Source organism: Schistocerca cancellata, chromosome 2 (assembly GCF_023864275.1).
Source record: "Schistocerca cancellata isolate TAMUIC-IGC-003103 chromosome 2, iqSchCanc2.1, whole genome shotgun sequence".
Classification (NCBI taxonomy): domain Eukaryota; kingdom Metazoa; phylum Arthropoda; class Insecta; order Orthoptera; family Acrididae; genus Schistocerca; species Schistocerca cancellata.
Window position 1 is genome coordinate 142,023,601 of NC_064627.1, and position 18,677 is coordinate 142,042,277.

The 18,677-nt window shown below is 38.6% G+C and overlaps 1 protein-coding gene across 2 annotated transcripts in view; it reads right to left on the reverse strand.

The window, feature by feature from the left end:
* The window catches only part of LOC126161425 (sialin-like), a 166,997-nt gene that overhangs the window by 28,327 nt on the left and 119,993 nt on the right, over window positions 1-18,677 (reverse strand). For both annotated transcript variants that reach the window (XM_049917224.1, XM_049917226.1), the window contains exon 6: window positions 18,063-18,209. In XM_049917224.1, coding sequence (XP_049773181.1) covers window positions 18,063-18,209 — 147 coding nt within the window. The remainder of the gene's footprint in view (window positions 1-18,062; window positions 18,210-18,677) is intronic.

An 18,677-nucleotide genomic window follows, 5' to 3' on the forward strand; every position in this document is an offset into this window, starting at 1 on the left:
TCACTTTTGAAGGCCAGACATACCAACAATTAAAGGGAACAGCCATGGGTACAAGGATGGCCCCCTCGTACGCCAACCTATTCATGGGTCGCTTAGAGGAAGCCTTCTTGGTTACCCAGGCCTGCCAACCCAAAGTTTGGTACAGATTTATTGATGACATTTTCATGATCTGGACTCACAGTGAAGAAGAACTCCAGAATTTCCTCTCCAACCTCAACTCCTTTGGGCCCATCAGATTCACCTGGTCCTACTCTAAATCCCATGCCACTTTCCTTGACGTTGACCTCCACCTGTCCAATGGCCAGCTTCACACGTCCGTCTACATCAAACCCACCAACAAGCAACAGTACCTCCATTATGACAGCTGCCACCCATTCCACATCAAACGGTCCCTTCCCTACAGCCCAGGTCTTCGTGGCAAACGAATCTGCTCCAGTTCGGAATCCTTGAATCATTACACCAACAACCTGAAAACAGCTTTTGCATCCCGTAACTACCCTCCCGACCTGGTACAGAAGCAAATAACCAGAGCCACTTCCTCATCTCCTCAAACCCGGAACCTTCCACAGAAGAACCCCAAAAGTGCCCCACTTGTGACAGGATACTTTCCGGGACTGGATCAGATTCTGAATGTGACTCTCCAGCAGGGATACGACTTCCTCAAATCCTGCCCTGAAATGAGATCCATCCTTCATGAAATCCTCCCCACTCCACCAAGAGTGTCTTTCCGCCGTCCACCTAACCTTCGTAACCTCTTAGTTCATCCCCATGAAATCCCCAAACCACCTTCCCTACCCTCTGGCTCCTACCCCTGTAACCGCCCCCGGTGTAAAACCTGTCCCATGCACCCTCCCACCACCACCTATTCCAGTCCTGTAACCCGGAAGGTGTACACGATCAAAGGCAGAGCCACGTGTGAAAGCACCCACGTGATTTACCAACTGACCTGCCTACACTGTGAAGCGTTCTATGTGGGAATGACCAGCAACAAACTGTCCATTCGCATGAATGGACACAGGCAGACAGTGTTTGTTGGTAATGAGGATCACCCTGTGGCTAAACATGCCTTGGTGCACGGCCAGCACATCTTGGCACAGTGTTACACTGTCCGGGTTATCTGGATACTTCCCACTAACACCAACCTGTCTGAACTCCGGAGATGGGAATTTGCCCTTCAGCATATCCTCTCTTCTCGCTATCCGCCAGGCCTCAATCTCCGCTAATTTCTAATTTCAATCTGCCGCCGCTCATACCTCACCTGTCTTTCAACATCATCTTTGCCTCTGTACTTCCGTCCCGACTGACATCTCTGCCCAAACTCTTTGCCTTTACAAATGTCTGCTTGTGTCTGTGTATATGCGGATGGATATGTGTGTGTGTGCGCGAGTGTATGCCTGTCCTTTTTTCCCCCTAGGGTGGGTCTTTCCGCTCCCGGGATTGGAGTGGCTCCTTGCCCTCTCCCTGAGGACCCATATCCTTTTGTCTTTCCTTCTCCTTCCCTCTTTCCTGGCGGGGCGGCCGTTGGTTGCGAAGGCTGGATTTTTGCGTGTATGTTTGTGTTTGTTTGTGTGTCTGTCGACCTGCCAGCGCTTTTGTTTGGTGAGTCTCATCATCTTTCTTTTTAAATATATATATATATATATATATATATAAACAAAGATGATGTGACTTGCCGGATGGGGGTGCTGGCAGGTCGACAGACACACAAACATACACACAGAATTCAAGCTTTCGCGGCAGGCTGTTGCCTCGTCGGGGGGGAGGGGGGGAGAGGGAGGGACGAAGGGATGTGGGTTTTGGGGGAGGGGGTGGGGAGTCGTTCCGGTCCCGGGAGCGGGGGGACTTGCCTTGGGGGGAGGGAGGGACGGGTATGCACTCGCGCGCACACACATGTGCAGACCCGAGCAGACATATTAAAGACCAATTAATATGTCTGCTTGTGTCTGTATATGTGTGTGGATGGATATGTGTGTGTGTGCGAGTGTATACCCGTCCTTTTTTCCCCCTAAGGTAAGTCTTTCCGCTCCCGGGACTGGAATGACTCCTTACCCTCTCCCTTAAAGCCCACATCCTTTCGTCTTTCCCTCTCCTTCCCTCTTTCCTGATGAGGCAACAGTTTGTTGCGAAAGCTTGATTTTTGCGTGTATGTTTGTGTTTGTTTGTGTGTCTATCGACCTGCCAGCGCTTTTGTTTGGTCTCATCATCTTTCTTTTTAAATATATTTTTCCCACGTGGAGTGTTTCCCTCTATTATATATATATATATATATATATATATATATATATATATATATATATATATATATATATATATATATATTAAATAAAAAGTAGCAACGGGAGTACCAGCATATGAAATGAAAACTCACCTTTGTAACCAGCTGTATCTGTGTAGCCAATAAAATTGGACATACATTGTATGGAATGTTTTATTCAAACTATTCTACACTACTATCTCCTAAAATATTTACTGTTACTCCTGAAACACCCCATATAGTAGACTGCAAAAGCAATGATTCCAGAATGTTATGGAATCCTTAAATGCATATCTTTTTATTTTATAGTTAAAAAGAAAGATGATGAGACTTACCCAACAAAAGCGCTGGCAGGTCGATAGACACACAAATAAACACAAACATACACACAAAACTCTAGCTTTCGCAACCAACGGTTGCCTCGTCAGGAAAGAGGGAAGGAGAAGGAAAGACAAAAGGATTGGGTTTTAAGGGAGAGGGTAAGGAGTCATTCCAATCCCGGGAGCGGAAAGACTTACCTTAGGGGGAAAAAAGGACAGGTTTACACTCGCACACACACACATATCCATCCACACATACACAGACACAAGCAGACATTTGTAAAGGCAAAGAGTTTGGGCAGAGATGTCAGTCGGGACGGAAATACAGAGGCAAAGATGATGTTGAAAGACAGGTGAGGTATGAGCGGCGGCAGATTGAAATTAGCGGAGATTGAGGCCTGGCGGATAGCGAGAAGAGAGGATATGCTGAAGGGCAAGTTCCCATCTCCGGAGTTCTGACAGGTTGGTGTTAGTGGGAAGTATCCAGATAACCCGGACGGTGTAACACTGTGCCAAGATGTGCTGGCCATGCACCAAGGCATGTTTAGCCACAGGGTGATCCTCATTACCAACAAACACTGTCTGCCTGTGTCCATTCATGCGAATGGACAGTTTGTTGCTGGTCATTCCCACATAGAACGCTTCACAGTGTAGGCAGGTCAGTTGGTAAATCACGTGGGTGCTTTCACACGTGGCTCTGCCTTTGATCGTGTACACCTTCCGGGTTACAGGACTGGAATAGGTGGTAACCCGGAAGGTGTACACGATCAAAGGCAGAGCCACGTGTGAAAGCACCCACGTGATTTACCAACTGACCTGCCTACACTGTGAAGCGTTCTATGTGGGAATGACCAGCAACAAACTGTCCATTCGCATGAATGGACACAGGCAGACAGTGTTTGTTGGTAATGAGGATCACCCTGTGGCTAAACATGCCTTGGTGCACGGCCAGCACATCTTGGCACAGTGTTACACCGTCCGGGTTATCTGGATACTTCCCACTAACACCAACCTGTCAGAACTCCGGAGATGGGAACTTGCCCTTCAGCATATCCTCTCTTCTCGCTATCCGCCAGGCCTCAATCTCCGCTAATTTCAATCTGCCGCCGCTCATACCTCACCTGTCTTTCAACATCATCTTTGCCTCTGTATTTCCGTCCCGACTGACATCTCTGCCCAAACTCTTTGCCTTTACAAATGTCTGCTTGTGTCTGTGTATGTGTGGATGGATATGTGTGTGTGTGCGAGTGTAAACCTGTCCTTTTTTCCCCCTAAGGTAAGTCTTTTCGCTCCCGGGATTGGAATGACTCCTTACCCTCTCCCTTAAAACCCAATCCTTTTGTCTTTCCTTCTCCTTCCCTCTTTCCTGACGAGGCAACCGTTGGTTGCGAAAGCTAGAGTTTTGTGTGTATGTTTGTGTTTATTTGTGTGTCTATCGACCTGCCAGCGCTTTTGTTGGGTAAGTCTCATCATCTTTCTTTTTAAATATATTTTTCCCACGTGGAATGTTTCCCTCTATTATATTTTTATTTTATAGTATTTATTTATTTAAACAATGTCAGTTATAAGATTTTTGTCAGAGTGAATATTCTCACCTAAATGCATGCAAATTATTAAATGCCTACTTCACTGTATGATAATGCGTTTATAATCGCATAGAAATGTTTAATCACAGAATTTGTTCCATGGAAGTACTATTTTGTTCTATTTTTTACAAAGGAGCTTAGATGGTGAGGGGTGATAACCACAATGCTTTGGATAAAGAGTATGAAGTTTAAAAAAATAGGAAAAGTGAATGCTTAGGAAAAATGTTGTACAGTTTCCTGGCAATTATTGCTGTACAAAAATTAATATTAAAATACAAGAAAAAAGTATTCTTTATCAATAATTTATTACTGATTTCTTTTCATATTTCCTGGATGCATAATTTGTCTCAATTCTTTGTCTGTAGAGCACATTTTTTAGTACAGTGCTTAGCAATATTCTTTTTCAGGTTTGGAAATGAGAAAATGATGAAAATGTTATCAAATTCTGTGTTGTAGTAGAACTAAGGGCATCAAATTTGTGATAATTTTAGAGCAAACTTTTCACAAAAGGATACTAAATTGCAGTCAAGAGTTTAGGAATGATACAATTATTCCCAACAGAAATATGCAAAATGTTTCCCATCTTAACATCTAGACCACAAATGAAAATATAGGGCTAAATTAAAGAAACTGGGCTTAATAACTACAGTGCCAAACAAAGAAGACTGCAGAAGAAGAAGAATATGTAGGATATCTATTGTTGATGTAAATCAGTATTTAAGAATATTTTGGGAAAAGAATAAAAGTAGCAAAACACACTGAGGTGACAAAAGTCACGGGACAGCAATATGCACATATACATGTGGCACTGGTATTGTGTACATAAGGTGTAAAACAGAAGTGCATTGGCAGAACTGTAATTTGTACTCACATGATTTATGTGAAAAGTTTGCCGACATGATCATGGCCACACAGTTGGAGCTAAACACATGGGACACTCCATTTCGGAAATAGTTACGGTATTCAGTGTTTTGAGATTCATACTGTCAAGAGTGTTCTGAGAATACCAAATTTTAGGGATTACTTCTCACCACAGACAATGCAATGACTATCAGCCTTCACTTAACATCCAAGAACAATGGGATTTGTGTAGAGTTGTTAGTGCTAACAGACAAGAAACACAATGTGAAATAACCAAAGACATCAATGTGGGATGTACAATGAACATATCCATTAGGACAGTAGGAAATATCTGGCATTAATGGTCTATGGCAGCAGACAACCATTGTGAGTGTCTTTACTGACAGCATGATGTCGCTTGCAGTGCCTGTCCTGGGCTCATGACCATATCAGTTGGGTCCTAGATGACTGGAAAACCAGGGCTTGGTCTGGTGAGTCCCAATTTCAGTTGGTAAGAGCTAATGGTAGGTTTTGTGTGTGGTGCAGACCCCATGAAGTCGTGGACCCAAGTTGTCAACATGGCGCAGTGCAAGCTAGTGGTGGATCCATAATGGTGGAGACTGTGTTTACGTGGAATGGACTGTGTCCTCTAGTCCAACTAAACTGATCACTGACTGGAAATAGTTATGATCATCTACTTGGAGACTGTTTGCAGCCAAACAACAATGGATGACAATGCACCATGTCACCAAGCCACAATTGTTCACGGCAAATTGTTTGAAGAACTTTCTGAACAATTTGAGTAAAGAAAATTTGGCCTACTAGGTCACCCAACATAAATACCATCGAACATTTATGGGACATAATTGAGAGGTCAATTCATGCACAAAATCCTGCACCACCAACACTTTCAGAATTGTGAATGGCTACAGATGCAGCATGGCTCAGTATTTCTGCAGTGGACTTCCAGTCACTTGTTGAACCCATCCCATGTCAAGCTGCTGCACTGCACTGGGAAAAAGGAGGTCCGACAAGATATTGGGAGATAACCCATAACTTTTGTCACCTCAGTGTGTACTGATTTTGGAATGCAAATGACAGTGTAGAAGCGCCAATGGGCTATTGTCAGTAGCTATCATTAGTGACAAAACAGATGCTCGAACTTCTGATGACAGGTAGCACAATAGAGATTCAGTGATATGAATTGAAGCTTCTTGACAAAGGATGACTAGAAACAATGATAAATTCTATACAACATCTAATACATAAATAACTGTAACCAATAACATATAAAACTGTGTATTTCATTTGATATTCATAACAGTCACTGAACTGAATCGTACAGATACAAAGGCAATGTGAGGTCATTTTTACTCATTTCTTTGATTATCATGATGCTGTTCTGCATGTATTCTTATCACAAGGTCATTTATTAAATAAGGAGTGTTACATTTAAGTTTACTGCAACTGTCCCATAGAAAAATTCACACAACTGTAAAGGAGTTGTACTTTCCTGCTTAGTCTCTCAGGTAAAGATCGTATTGTGCTGTCTGTTGATAATTACCTTGTCAGCTAAGTGTGGGGATATCTGTGCTGATGCAGCATTTAAGAACTTTGATGGAAAACAGGTCACTCAAGCAAATTTCAAACTACAAACTGGCCACATAGAAATAAAAAATTTGCAGAGTAGTTTCTTTCTTTCCTTTTTGTATCTGTATTATGACAGGTTTCAACTGGAGTCACAAGAAAGACACATATGTGAAAATATTTTGAAGGCTATTAAATATTTCAGTGCACTATGCATTTATTGTTTATTGTGCCACTGAAAAGACAAAGGAAGATGTACATATAAAATCTAGGCTGTATCTCATAACAGAACTGCTGAAAACTTGTAGGAAGAGACTGCAATGTAGGACTTTGTTTTGAAGATTGCTTCAAAGTGTAGAACATGGAAAATTTATTTTAAGTGTTCATCTATGTTTTAAAGGTAATAAAGTTCTGTTGCTACAATTCCTCAAAATTCCATTAATTTTTGATAAATAATTTTAACAGAACAAGGCATTTCTGTGCCACCTGGCTGTGTAAATTACTACAGTGGGGTGGACATGAGCATAAAAAGATTAACAGCTAACTCTTTGTGACAACTGAAGCAATTACATAAAACCGTAGTGTGTGCTCATTACTGCACAAGAAACTCCAAGCAACAACCATTTTTCACACTAAGAAGGAATTTTTAGGAATGTATCTTGTCTGATGGATAAATAGAGAGTGATCTACACGAAATGGCCAGCTTTCAAGTAAACATCAGTATTTTGATTTTTAAGAAAAAACTTTTACTTATAACTAACTCTGTGCAACAATGAAAATGTAAATCGAATGAAAACAGCCCAATTCCTATCAGTTCTAATGTGCCGATTGCGAATGTCACAAAGACAATTCAAACTTTTCATTTTACACTGTTTTATTGCAGTGAGATAATTATACATGGATTTTTATGTTAAGTTTAAAATCAAATATTATAATTATAAAGGCACATTTGCATGCCGAGCGTGAGTTTCCTCGGAAACGCGAAATATTAATTAAATAAATAATCAGTGACAAATAAATAAAGCCTATGGCACACAACTGCAGCGCTGTGTCGCTGATAAAACAAAAGCACAATTACGTTACTCTTATGTTTGATTAAGAAAGGTGAGAGCTCTGGTAGAAGTGGTGCGAGAAGCACGTATTTTATTCTATTGTCTGGCACACCGCCATATTTCATGTTATAGAAGAATACTGCGAGTTGCAACCAGACTAGGCACTCGATTCTGTAAAGAATTTATATTTATAAAAGTAAGTAGGATTATGAACTGTAGGCTTATTCATTGAATATATCTGATTTAACTAACTGTGTAACTTTTTTATATTTATAAAATAGACAATCACCTCTGTACGACGTATTGGCATGGCTGGCAAATTATTGAAATAGTGAGATTTAGATTATGAGTCCGCACCTACCGCAGCAGTCTTTGGAAACGATTTATTTACGAAGTCCGATTATTTCAGTTTTATTTCACGGTCAACTACGAGTAACATTGCCTTTACGAGAAAGCCATTGTCAAGCGTCTGATACCGAATAATTAAACGTCCACGTTCCAGATAAGCAAATATTTATTACAATTACAATCACAATCACCATCATACAGATAGAATAATTAATATTTAAATAATATTTTTTATTTTATTTATTTTATATTGGCGACTGCGTGTCGGACTTGTTATTTTGTCATTTGTTACATTGTTCTCTTTGTTTCATATGAAAAATCAACTTTCTGGACCTGGACGTGAATGTATGAGAGATAACAAAAAATCTGAAGATATTTTCCAATTCTAAAATTTTGCGGGAAGACGCAATGAAACTTCCAGCAAAATAAGGTAAGACGCAGCATCTTTGCATTAGCAGGCTTGACCAGACGTATAATTCAGTGTATTAGCTTTTCAGTAGATTCTGTAGTGTTTCTTTCATGCATAACAGTTTTCAGTGATAAATTTCATTCTCAGTACTTTTCCTTAAACAATAACGTATGCAACAATACCAATACATGAGAGTACAATATGGCCGACTTCTGTACGATACGTAGTAACATGGACAGCAGCCATTACCAATAATCTCAAATTCAGTTTATATTTTTAAATTAACAGACAGCCATTGTTGCTACGAGCAATTCATGCTCAACTGCATTTTATTTTAAAATCAGTGTCAAATATTTTCTTGAAACATATATCACGTGTGGCATGGTAATAACTAGAAATCAATACGCAAAAATGGAACAGCAAAGACGTACTATTCAGACGCAATCCGACTCGGACGAGAGACAAATGTTAGAAAATGACTTTACGACAGCAACCGGTAGTGACGATTTATCAAACATTGACGCAAGTGTTGACGGAAATTTTGGCAATAGGCCGTCCACTACAAAAATTTCAAAGTCTCAGTCAGAGCCCATGTTGATGCATGACGTCACGTCTAATAACGCGACGGGGGCACAGACCTTGCAAACAGTAAACATTGCCGACATGTTACAAATGCTAATGAAACAGAACGCCGAAAACATGGCAACCTTACAGACACAAAATGACGCAATTAAATCTGACCTCATAGCACTCAAGACAGGTAATGACACTTTATGTAAACGTGTGGAACTTATAGATGCCACACTGACCAAACAGATGACTGAACTCAGTACTAAATTTTCCCAGCTTAATACGAGACAAGAAAAGACTACAACTGACGTAGCACTTTTACAGACACAAGTAAAAAACCTTAATGTCACGTGTGAAGTTCTTACTGAACAAATTCAAACATATCCTTCAGTACATGACAACCTTGAAAAACGAATTACTGATGTACAGAATAAATTTGACAATGTTGAACAACACCTGACTGACATCTTACAATCTGATGCCACAGCTCATTTTCAAAATATTAATAAAGAATTTCATGATTGGGTAGTGAACAAAGACAAACATTTTGATAGATGCTTACGTGAAAATTTACCAACAATTGTGCACGACTCTGTAGCGCAATACATTACAAATAACAAACAGCTGATCAGTGACGCAGTACAATCCGTCACTGCACCCATGAGACAATTCACCGATCGACCACAGTCTGAATGTAACGAAAATATCAGTCAAAATGCACAGTTCAGGAACCAATATACATTCGAGTATGACACACACATACCACACACGACAAACACACAAGAACAAAACACACCACGACTACAACACATACCACGATGTGCAAACACAAACACAAGCTATTATCATGGTAAACCACAGCAACATTATCGTAATTACTCGCCAGCTGAACATACCAGTAATTACAGTGGAATGAATCCATATCACAATACGAAGGAAGAAGAAAGCTTAATGAAACACAGGCAATTTCAGATTTTTATCCCAGAAAAACGAACCATTCATCCGGTGATTTTTCTTAAATCTTTTAGTAACGCATTTCCACGCACTTGGAGTGACCGGAAAAAGATTTCATATATTGTCGGTTACATCCAAGGCGATGCAGCTGTCTGGGCATACAGTCAAGCTGACGTATGTACCACGTACAGTGAGTTTGAGCGTGCTTTTCTGAACAAATTCTGGTCGCAATCCATCCAGGAGCGACTCAGAAGACAAATTTTAGAACCTGAAACTTTTAACAGTAAAAATGGCAACTTACGCAGATATTTTGAAAAATACTTGAACATGGGACACTTTTTAGATGAACCAGTCGCAACGCGTGATATACTCCGTGCGTTGAAGGCCAAATTGCCTTTCAACATTAAAGGAAAACTCCTACATATCCCGGATGATGATTCAGATTATTTTTTAACAGCCTTAGATTCGGTTGACATGTTACTTGAAGATCAGCGCTTCGCACGGCAAAACAGCAGCCACAATGTTTACACTAGTGGTATGCAAAACATGCAGGCTTGCCAACTCAATTCTGGCGCGCCCACAGTTGGATACGCGGTACAGCGAAAACAGCAAACTCACATGCCGTTTCAATACGAAAATCAAAATCAACACGCGTATTCCAATACAAACAATAGTTACAACAGTAATAACACTTCATGCGGCAATCCATACAAAAGGCACCGCGGTAATAACTACAACGGTAACAATGGATACAAAGGCAACAACAAAAACACAAACAGAAATAGAAATAATAATAACTACGAGCCAAGACAGCATCAAGGTTGGACTCGTAACGATCAGTACTTCCATTCAAACTCTGCTTTACCACAGCATCCACCAGGACAAAATTGGAGCATACCTTACGACCGACAGGTAAGTTATAATGCGCAACAGCAACAACAACCGCAAAAGTTTGGAGATCATAATAGGCAATATCCGAATGTGAATATAATAGAAATGACACCTGATGCACAACATCAATCTGTGTCAGTACCTAGTACAAATGCTAATCCGACAAACTAGAAACAGTCACTTCTATGCCCCAGGTCGTGGCTGAAGAATTCTTGCGGGGCGACTGCAATGTTAATCAGTTATTTGACACCACACTTGAACAACAGAATAATGATATGCCGAATAATTCTAAACAAAAATTACCTGTTTTATTTATAAGATACAACCACAATGAGAATATATCAGATGAACTTTTACAAGACAGTACACAATGTCGTTCAAACACAAATGAAATTGTTTTAGCATCTACTACTGGTGTAGTAGGTGGGATTCCAACTACTATTATCCTAGATACAGGTGCAGCTGTGAGCGTTTTGTCTTTTAATTTCTATAAAAAGATGTGTGAATTGGAACCTGTGCCTGAGTTTCCTGCCCAAAACTGTAAAATAACTACTGCACTAGGTAATAAGTCATGTAGGGTTACGAAGCAAGTTTTTGTAAACATTAAAATAGGTAATGGAACCGTACAATGGCCATTCCTGGTTGTACAAAACCTTGTGACAAATTGCATATTAGGAATAGATATTATGAGCGAGAAGGACTCTATTATAGACTTCTCCAAAGGTAAATGTATTTTAAATGATAAAGGCAGTGTAATTATTATTTATTTGGACAGGAGAACTCTAAAGCATGACAAACACTGTACAGGGTACAAGGTTCAGTTAGTACTTGACAATGACATTCAAGATATGCAAACACACTCATCTGACACAGAGCTAATGGACTTGAAAACATTGCTTGATCATAAGATAAGTGAAGCTACAGCTCTCAGTGTACATGAACGTATAAAACTACAGGAAGTGTTATCCAAATATTTACAAGTTTTTACCAAACGATTAGGTGTTATCAACACGTATGTGTACAAGATTGAAGTTAAGCCTCACAAGATCTTCTACCACAAGACATATAACGTACCGTTATCTCAACGACCTGCTGTGTGGCAAGAATTAAAGCAAATGTTAGACTGGAAGGTCATTGAACCATCCACCTCACCTTATTGTAGTCCTCTACTTGTTGTCAAAAAATCAAATGGAAGCATTAGGTTAGTGTTAGACGCACGAGCAATTAATGAAATAATTTTACCGGTTCACACAAAACCCGAAAATTTAGAAGAGCAATTACAGAAATTTCTAGATGCAAAATATTTTTCCACAATAGATCTCGCTAATTCGTTTTGGCAGGTGGGTATCACTCCTGACAGTCACACACTATGTAGATGATATACTGATAGCTACACAGTCTTGGAAGGAACACGTTGACACACTTCAAAGAATTTTAGAAAAATTTGCACAAGCTGGAGTCACAGCCAATCTTAGAAAATCAAAGTTTGGTTGCAGTGAGATAAAGTATTTAGGACATATCATTAATTCGCAGGGCATACGTCCGGATCCCAGTAAATTAGATGCTATCAGAAACTTTCCTAGCCCTCGAACTAAAAAGCAGTTAAAATCATTCCTTGGGCTATGTTCATTTTTCAGACGTTTTTTGCCACAACCACTTTTGAACAGTAAACATCTGCTAAATCTACTCAGAAAGAATCAAGTTTGGATCTGGTCGGAACAGTGCCAGAATGACTTTAATACAATTAAACATGCTTTAGTGGGTGCAAACTTATTGAGCCATCCAGATTTCAATTTAGACTTTTGTATGACTTGTGACGCTTCACGAACTGGCTTGGGATGTTGCTTATTTCAAGTTGTAAAGAATAAAGAAAAGGAACAGATAAGAATTATTGGGTTTGCAAGTCGTACTCTAACTGAATGTGAGCGTACATACTCCACTACTGAGTTAGAAACACTTTCCATAGTATGGGCATTCAAGAAATTCAATTATTATTTATTTGGAAAACATACAGTAATTTACACCGATCACCAGGCCCTGACATTTTTGTTAACTTGTAAACTTGTACATCCTAGACTATCACGATGGGCAGTTACACTTCAGAACTACTCTTTTGAAATTAAGTACATAAAAGGTAAGGACAACACCATTGCAGACGCTTTGTCTAGACTTCCACAAGGTATGAATGATACCAACAGTGACTTAGAAAATATAAATGACTACAGGATTCTCTTAATGCAAGACAAGCAGTATCACCAATATTATATTGATATGTGCAGAAACATGGCTAAATTACAAAAATCTGACCCTCACTGGTATAAGATAATAACATTACTGGTAGAAAAACACAATCATCCTTCGACTATGTATTACAAGTTACACAATGATGTGTTATTTTACCGCCGACATCCAAATGCTACTAACTGGTGTGTATGCATTCCCAAGGAGTCTGAACATAATCTAATTTGGCACACACACTTAGTTTGGGGTCATTATGGGACGAAAAAGTGTTTGGCAAGGCTCAGCACATACTGTTATTTTAGCAATATGAGAAGAAAAATGTACAGGGAACTGAAAACATGTGTCATATGTCAAAAATCAAAACCTCAGAATTTATCCACAAAAACAGATTTACATTCTATTTTACCTAGTAAACCCCTGGAAATTCTGTGTACTGACATCAGTGGACCGCATCCAGCAAGCTCTGGAGGCGTCAAATATATCTTAGCTTTTTACGATATATTTTCTAAACATGTCAAACTTTATGCTTTAAAATCCGCCACTGCAAGTGCTATAATACGAAGATTCTCAAGTGATTACCTGACGCACGTGGGAAAACCTAAAGCAATTCTGTCAGATAATGCAGCATATTACTCTGGGTACAAATGGAGAAATTTCTTGAAGGACAATAACATTAAAAGTATATTTATTTCGAGGTTTAGTCCACAATGTAACGCGACAGAGAGACTTTTCCGAGAATTAAATCGATTCATGAGGACCTATATTTCATCAAAACATACTAATTGGGTGTCCTACCTAAGTCTTTTCGAAGACGTACACAATAACTTAAATATTTATGATACAAATTACACACCTAACGAGATCATGTTCAATTGCAAACAGAACGATCAGTGGATAGAACCATTACCTAAGTTGTCAGACAAGGAAATCACACCTGAACAAAAAATAAAAGAAGTATTGACTACGCTGACACATCACGCACAGATACGAAACAAACATCACAGAAACATAATAAAAAGAAAACAAAAATTCGAGGTAGGAATGCTTGTACTACTTCGTACTCATCATAAATCTGTAGCACTCAAACGACGCAACGCTAAGTGGCGTCTGCTATATGAAGGACCTTATATAATTGTTAACATACCGCATCCTGGTGCATATCTGTTACAACATCGTAGAACTAACAAAATTATTGGGCTATACGCACACCGAGATCTTAGAGCATTTCATGCTGAATAATGTCAAAGTCATACCCATCAAAATATTGCTAAGCAACTCGAAAAACTCTGTTGTTACAACACAGATAATAAGTAGTGTAGAAATTTTCATTTCAGCGGATCCAGAGTCGCAGTTGAAGGCAGAAGAACTCTTCTTTCAGCGCGCGCCACCACCTGGAAGACGGGATACCAAAATAAAATTTATGATTACGTAGCAGTGAATGATATATTAATTTTTCACGGAACATTTGTTATTGTAGGTACCACTGTCTTGGTATGACACCTGACGAACCGACAGATGTCATCTGTGAAGCGATCTTTTACTTTGAGAAATAGATTAGACGCACATCTCTCAACACGAAAAGCATCTATCAGTAGTCAAGGCCACACAGACACTCTACACACATGCACAAAACGCGAGGAATCGAACATTTTTTCTCTCTTACTATTTTGAATATTTATTGAGTAGTGAAAACGCCTGGTCTTGCCTACTGATGTAATGAATGTTGTGTCTAACCTATCTTAATTTCAGATGACATCACGTGACACAATGTAATAACCTATAGCTATGTAATGATGATGCAAACATGTTTATGTGCAACTGTATTATGTTTATGCTATGAAAATATGTGACGTGTGTATGTATAATTACTTATTTTTTTAACTGATGTATCATGTAACTGTTACTATGTAAAAAATTTGAACAAAACGAGTGCCAAAAAGACATTGCATAGTGAACCTCTGTTCACGGACATTAACGAACATTACTAACACTGCAACTACGCAGAAACCTATGTGAAAGAAACGGTTAATGCCATTCATTATGCAGCGTATCTATGTAAACGCGATGAATGATTTCTTTGATTAATAACTACGAACATTTAGGTGAGCTATATTCAGCAAAAAACTGAAAATGTGAAGTGCATAATTCGTGTATCGTCTAGTGACATTACTACAGTACCTAACTTCAAGATGTTAACTGGATTAAATGGACACAAAGTGCCTGTCCAGAAAACAACACGACGGGTGGAAGAATTTTGGTTGGAACTTCAGGGAATGAAATGTTCTCGAAATGTGACGGACACTCTTACCTGGACTGTCCAAGGATCGACGCCAGCTATGTGCCGTCCGAGGTTCTGCAACCAAGCTTCCACGGAATGTAAAAAAAAAAAAAAACGTGGACCAATTACTCGCCGGGTCACGTCTGATCTGTAATGAGCAATGCCTTTAGTCACAACGAACTGCATCACAACGACTATAATGGAAATGGGAAATGGACACGCTTATGTATTAATCACGTTGTTATACAACGATGTTACTGTGATCAAAAAAAAAAAAAAAAAACATTACCACGACGATACTAACCTGTAAAAAAAAAAAAAAAATTATTGTGCAGCAGATGAATATGAACTGTAATAAAAACACGATGTGTATAGGTCAACGCACCTGAAACATACGGACATTTTTCTTTGAAGTATTTCAAAACAATACTATGTAACTAAGAACATTCAACAATCTAAGTTGTATTGTGTTATAACAAATATTGTAAATTTAAAACTAAGTTACCTGTCATAGAATGTAGTCTTCATATGTAATCTTGGTTGAATATTTTCTTTGTGCAACGACTGAGAAACACGCGCACACGAACAATATGAACTGCAATACTGTGCCGCGTGATCTAACTGTACGATATAACGGCAGTGCCGGAGTCACACAGACGCTTCTGCGCATGCGCGCACTCTATCTGCCAACATAAGAACTTTAACGGCGCACCCGCGTCATTCAAATTTTGTATATAATGTGTATAATGTAAGTCATGTAAATAGTTGTAGATAACTTAGATTTTCTTGTGCCTTTAGGTGAATTGCTCGCCTGCAGGTGTGTCCTTTCGCCTCGCAATTCAGGGGGCAATATAAAGGCACATTTGCATGCCGAGCGTGAGTTTCCTCGGAAACGCGAAATATTAATTAAATAAATAATCAGTGACAAATAAATAAAGCCTATGGCACACAACTGCAGCGCTGTGTCGCTGATAAAACAAAAGCACAATTACGTTACTCTTATGTTTGATTAAGAAAGGTGAGAGCTCTGGTAGAAGTGGTGCGAGAAGCACGTATTTTATTCTATTGTCTGGCACACCGCCATATTTCATGTTATAGAAGAATACTGCGAGTTGCAACCAGACTAGGGACTCGATTCTGTAAAGAATTTATATTTATAAAAGTAAGTAGGATTATGAACTGTAGGCTTATTCATTGAATATATCTGATTTAACTAACTGTGTAACTTTTTTATATTTATAAAATAGACAATCACCTCTGTACGACGTATTGGCATGGCTGGCAAATTATTGAAATAGTGAGATTTAGATTATGAGTCCGCACCTACCGCAGCAGTCTTTGGAAACGATTTATTTACGAAGTCCGATTATTTCAGTTTTATTTCACGGTCAACTACGAGTAACATTGCCTTTACGAGAAAGCCATTGTCAAGCGTCTGATACCGAATAATTAAACGTCCACGTTCCAGATAAGCAAATATTTATTACAATTACAATCACAATCACCATCATACAGATAGAATAATTAATATTTAAATAATATTTTTTATTTTATTTATTTTATATAATGCAAATCTTAAACATAATGCAGAGCTTCAGCAACCGTGAATTGTTCAGACAATAAGAAATTCAGCCTTCAGATGGCAAGGGTTTTTTTTTTTTAATGCCAATAATGGTATCTTATTAACCCATACAGACATATATTAAACATTGAAATACATCATCAATCTAATGATTTCATAATAAGGAAAATCGTGATACAAAAATTAAATTATTTTGTGGGCCAAATGTTGGACATGTCACAGAATAAAACTAATACAGAATAAAGATGCATAATCATAAGATTATGTCTATCAATACTAAAAACAGTAAGGAAAACATAGATGGAGCTACATCGGGCCAGGAATAAGGATCACACGTAAGCAACAAGGAAACTAGGCGTTGCAAGCAGTTCCGTGGCAAGGCTCAGCCAGCGACCAAGCGCATGCACTCATGCATGCACAAGTGCTGGAGACAAACTGCCTCAAAATTACTTAGTGCAACGTAAATTGTAAACAAAATCTGACATGAAACAGTCCTGCAAATGGACAAATGCCTACCTATGGTACAGTACATTAAACAATTTTCCTAAGAACTAGCTACCAAATCAGAGCAAGAAAATTTACATTCAGATATGATAATAAGAGGGCGAAACCCCACTACAGTAACCAATAAATTAGTATGGGAGACACAGGCGTGCGAAGCATGAAATATCTTGAACATAAAACAGGAAAATTAAGAAACACCTTAGCAACTGGTGTCATTACCAGTACAATGCAAAATATATGGAGACACAATGTACAAACACACTATAATAAAGGGGCAAAGCAGATAGGAAACAGCATTGGCCATGAACCATGGAATTTATACACTTTCACTTCAAATTTGTTGTTCAGTGTAATCAAAGGTGAACATCATCTATTTGATTTACATTGTCGCTTATGAAGAATTACGTCATTCAACTACCAGCCATTCTATCAAATACAATTTTCATCCCTCTGTCAGAAGTTACTTGTAACTTGGGCCAACAGGTGTTGGTCAGTCAAACCCACCTCTTGTTTATTGGCAGCTTTTAACTCCATTTCAAAAGAAAAAGTTATAAGGTTACAAGTCTGGTGATCTTGGCCAAATATTGTGGTAGTACTAAGAGTTTACAACAATTGAACATTCATACACATTTTAAATATCACTTACCATATGTATGTTCCAGCCATGAATGAACTTGAAATAAGTTGGTGCCTGTGTCATAAGAGTGAACAAGCTCCATGTGCTACCCCACTGAGAGAAAATATTGAGCCACATTGGACCTGATAATAAAATTGCCTTCCAAGGTGTGGGTGCCTGTGAATAAATAATGTGAATAAGTCAGTCTAATAGTTTTCTTGAGTTATTCGAACCAATACTTCTTTTACAGTAAAGACATGTTCTAACTAACAATAGACAACACATACAGTATATCAAATAATTCATTCATCAAAACTCATTGTGTAACAACTTGATAGAATTTATGAATGTATTTTTAAAATAAATCATTGCCTACACCATTTTACCTCTTGCCAAAATCCTGGACATAATGATATTAATGAATAATATGTTGAATTCGTAATTAAAAATTACATGCAAATGCAGCAGTAATTTAAATTATATGAGGGTTGAATGAAAAATAATGCTTTCACCTTCGTTTATTGGGTTTGGATGGGAATATTTTAATAAATCAAACGCAGAAATAATCCTTAGAATGTGATCTGTAATTACCAATATTCACTTTTCCACATAATCACCAGCCAGTTGGATACATTTCTGCCAACA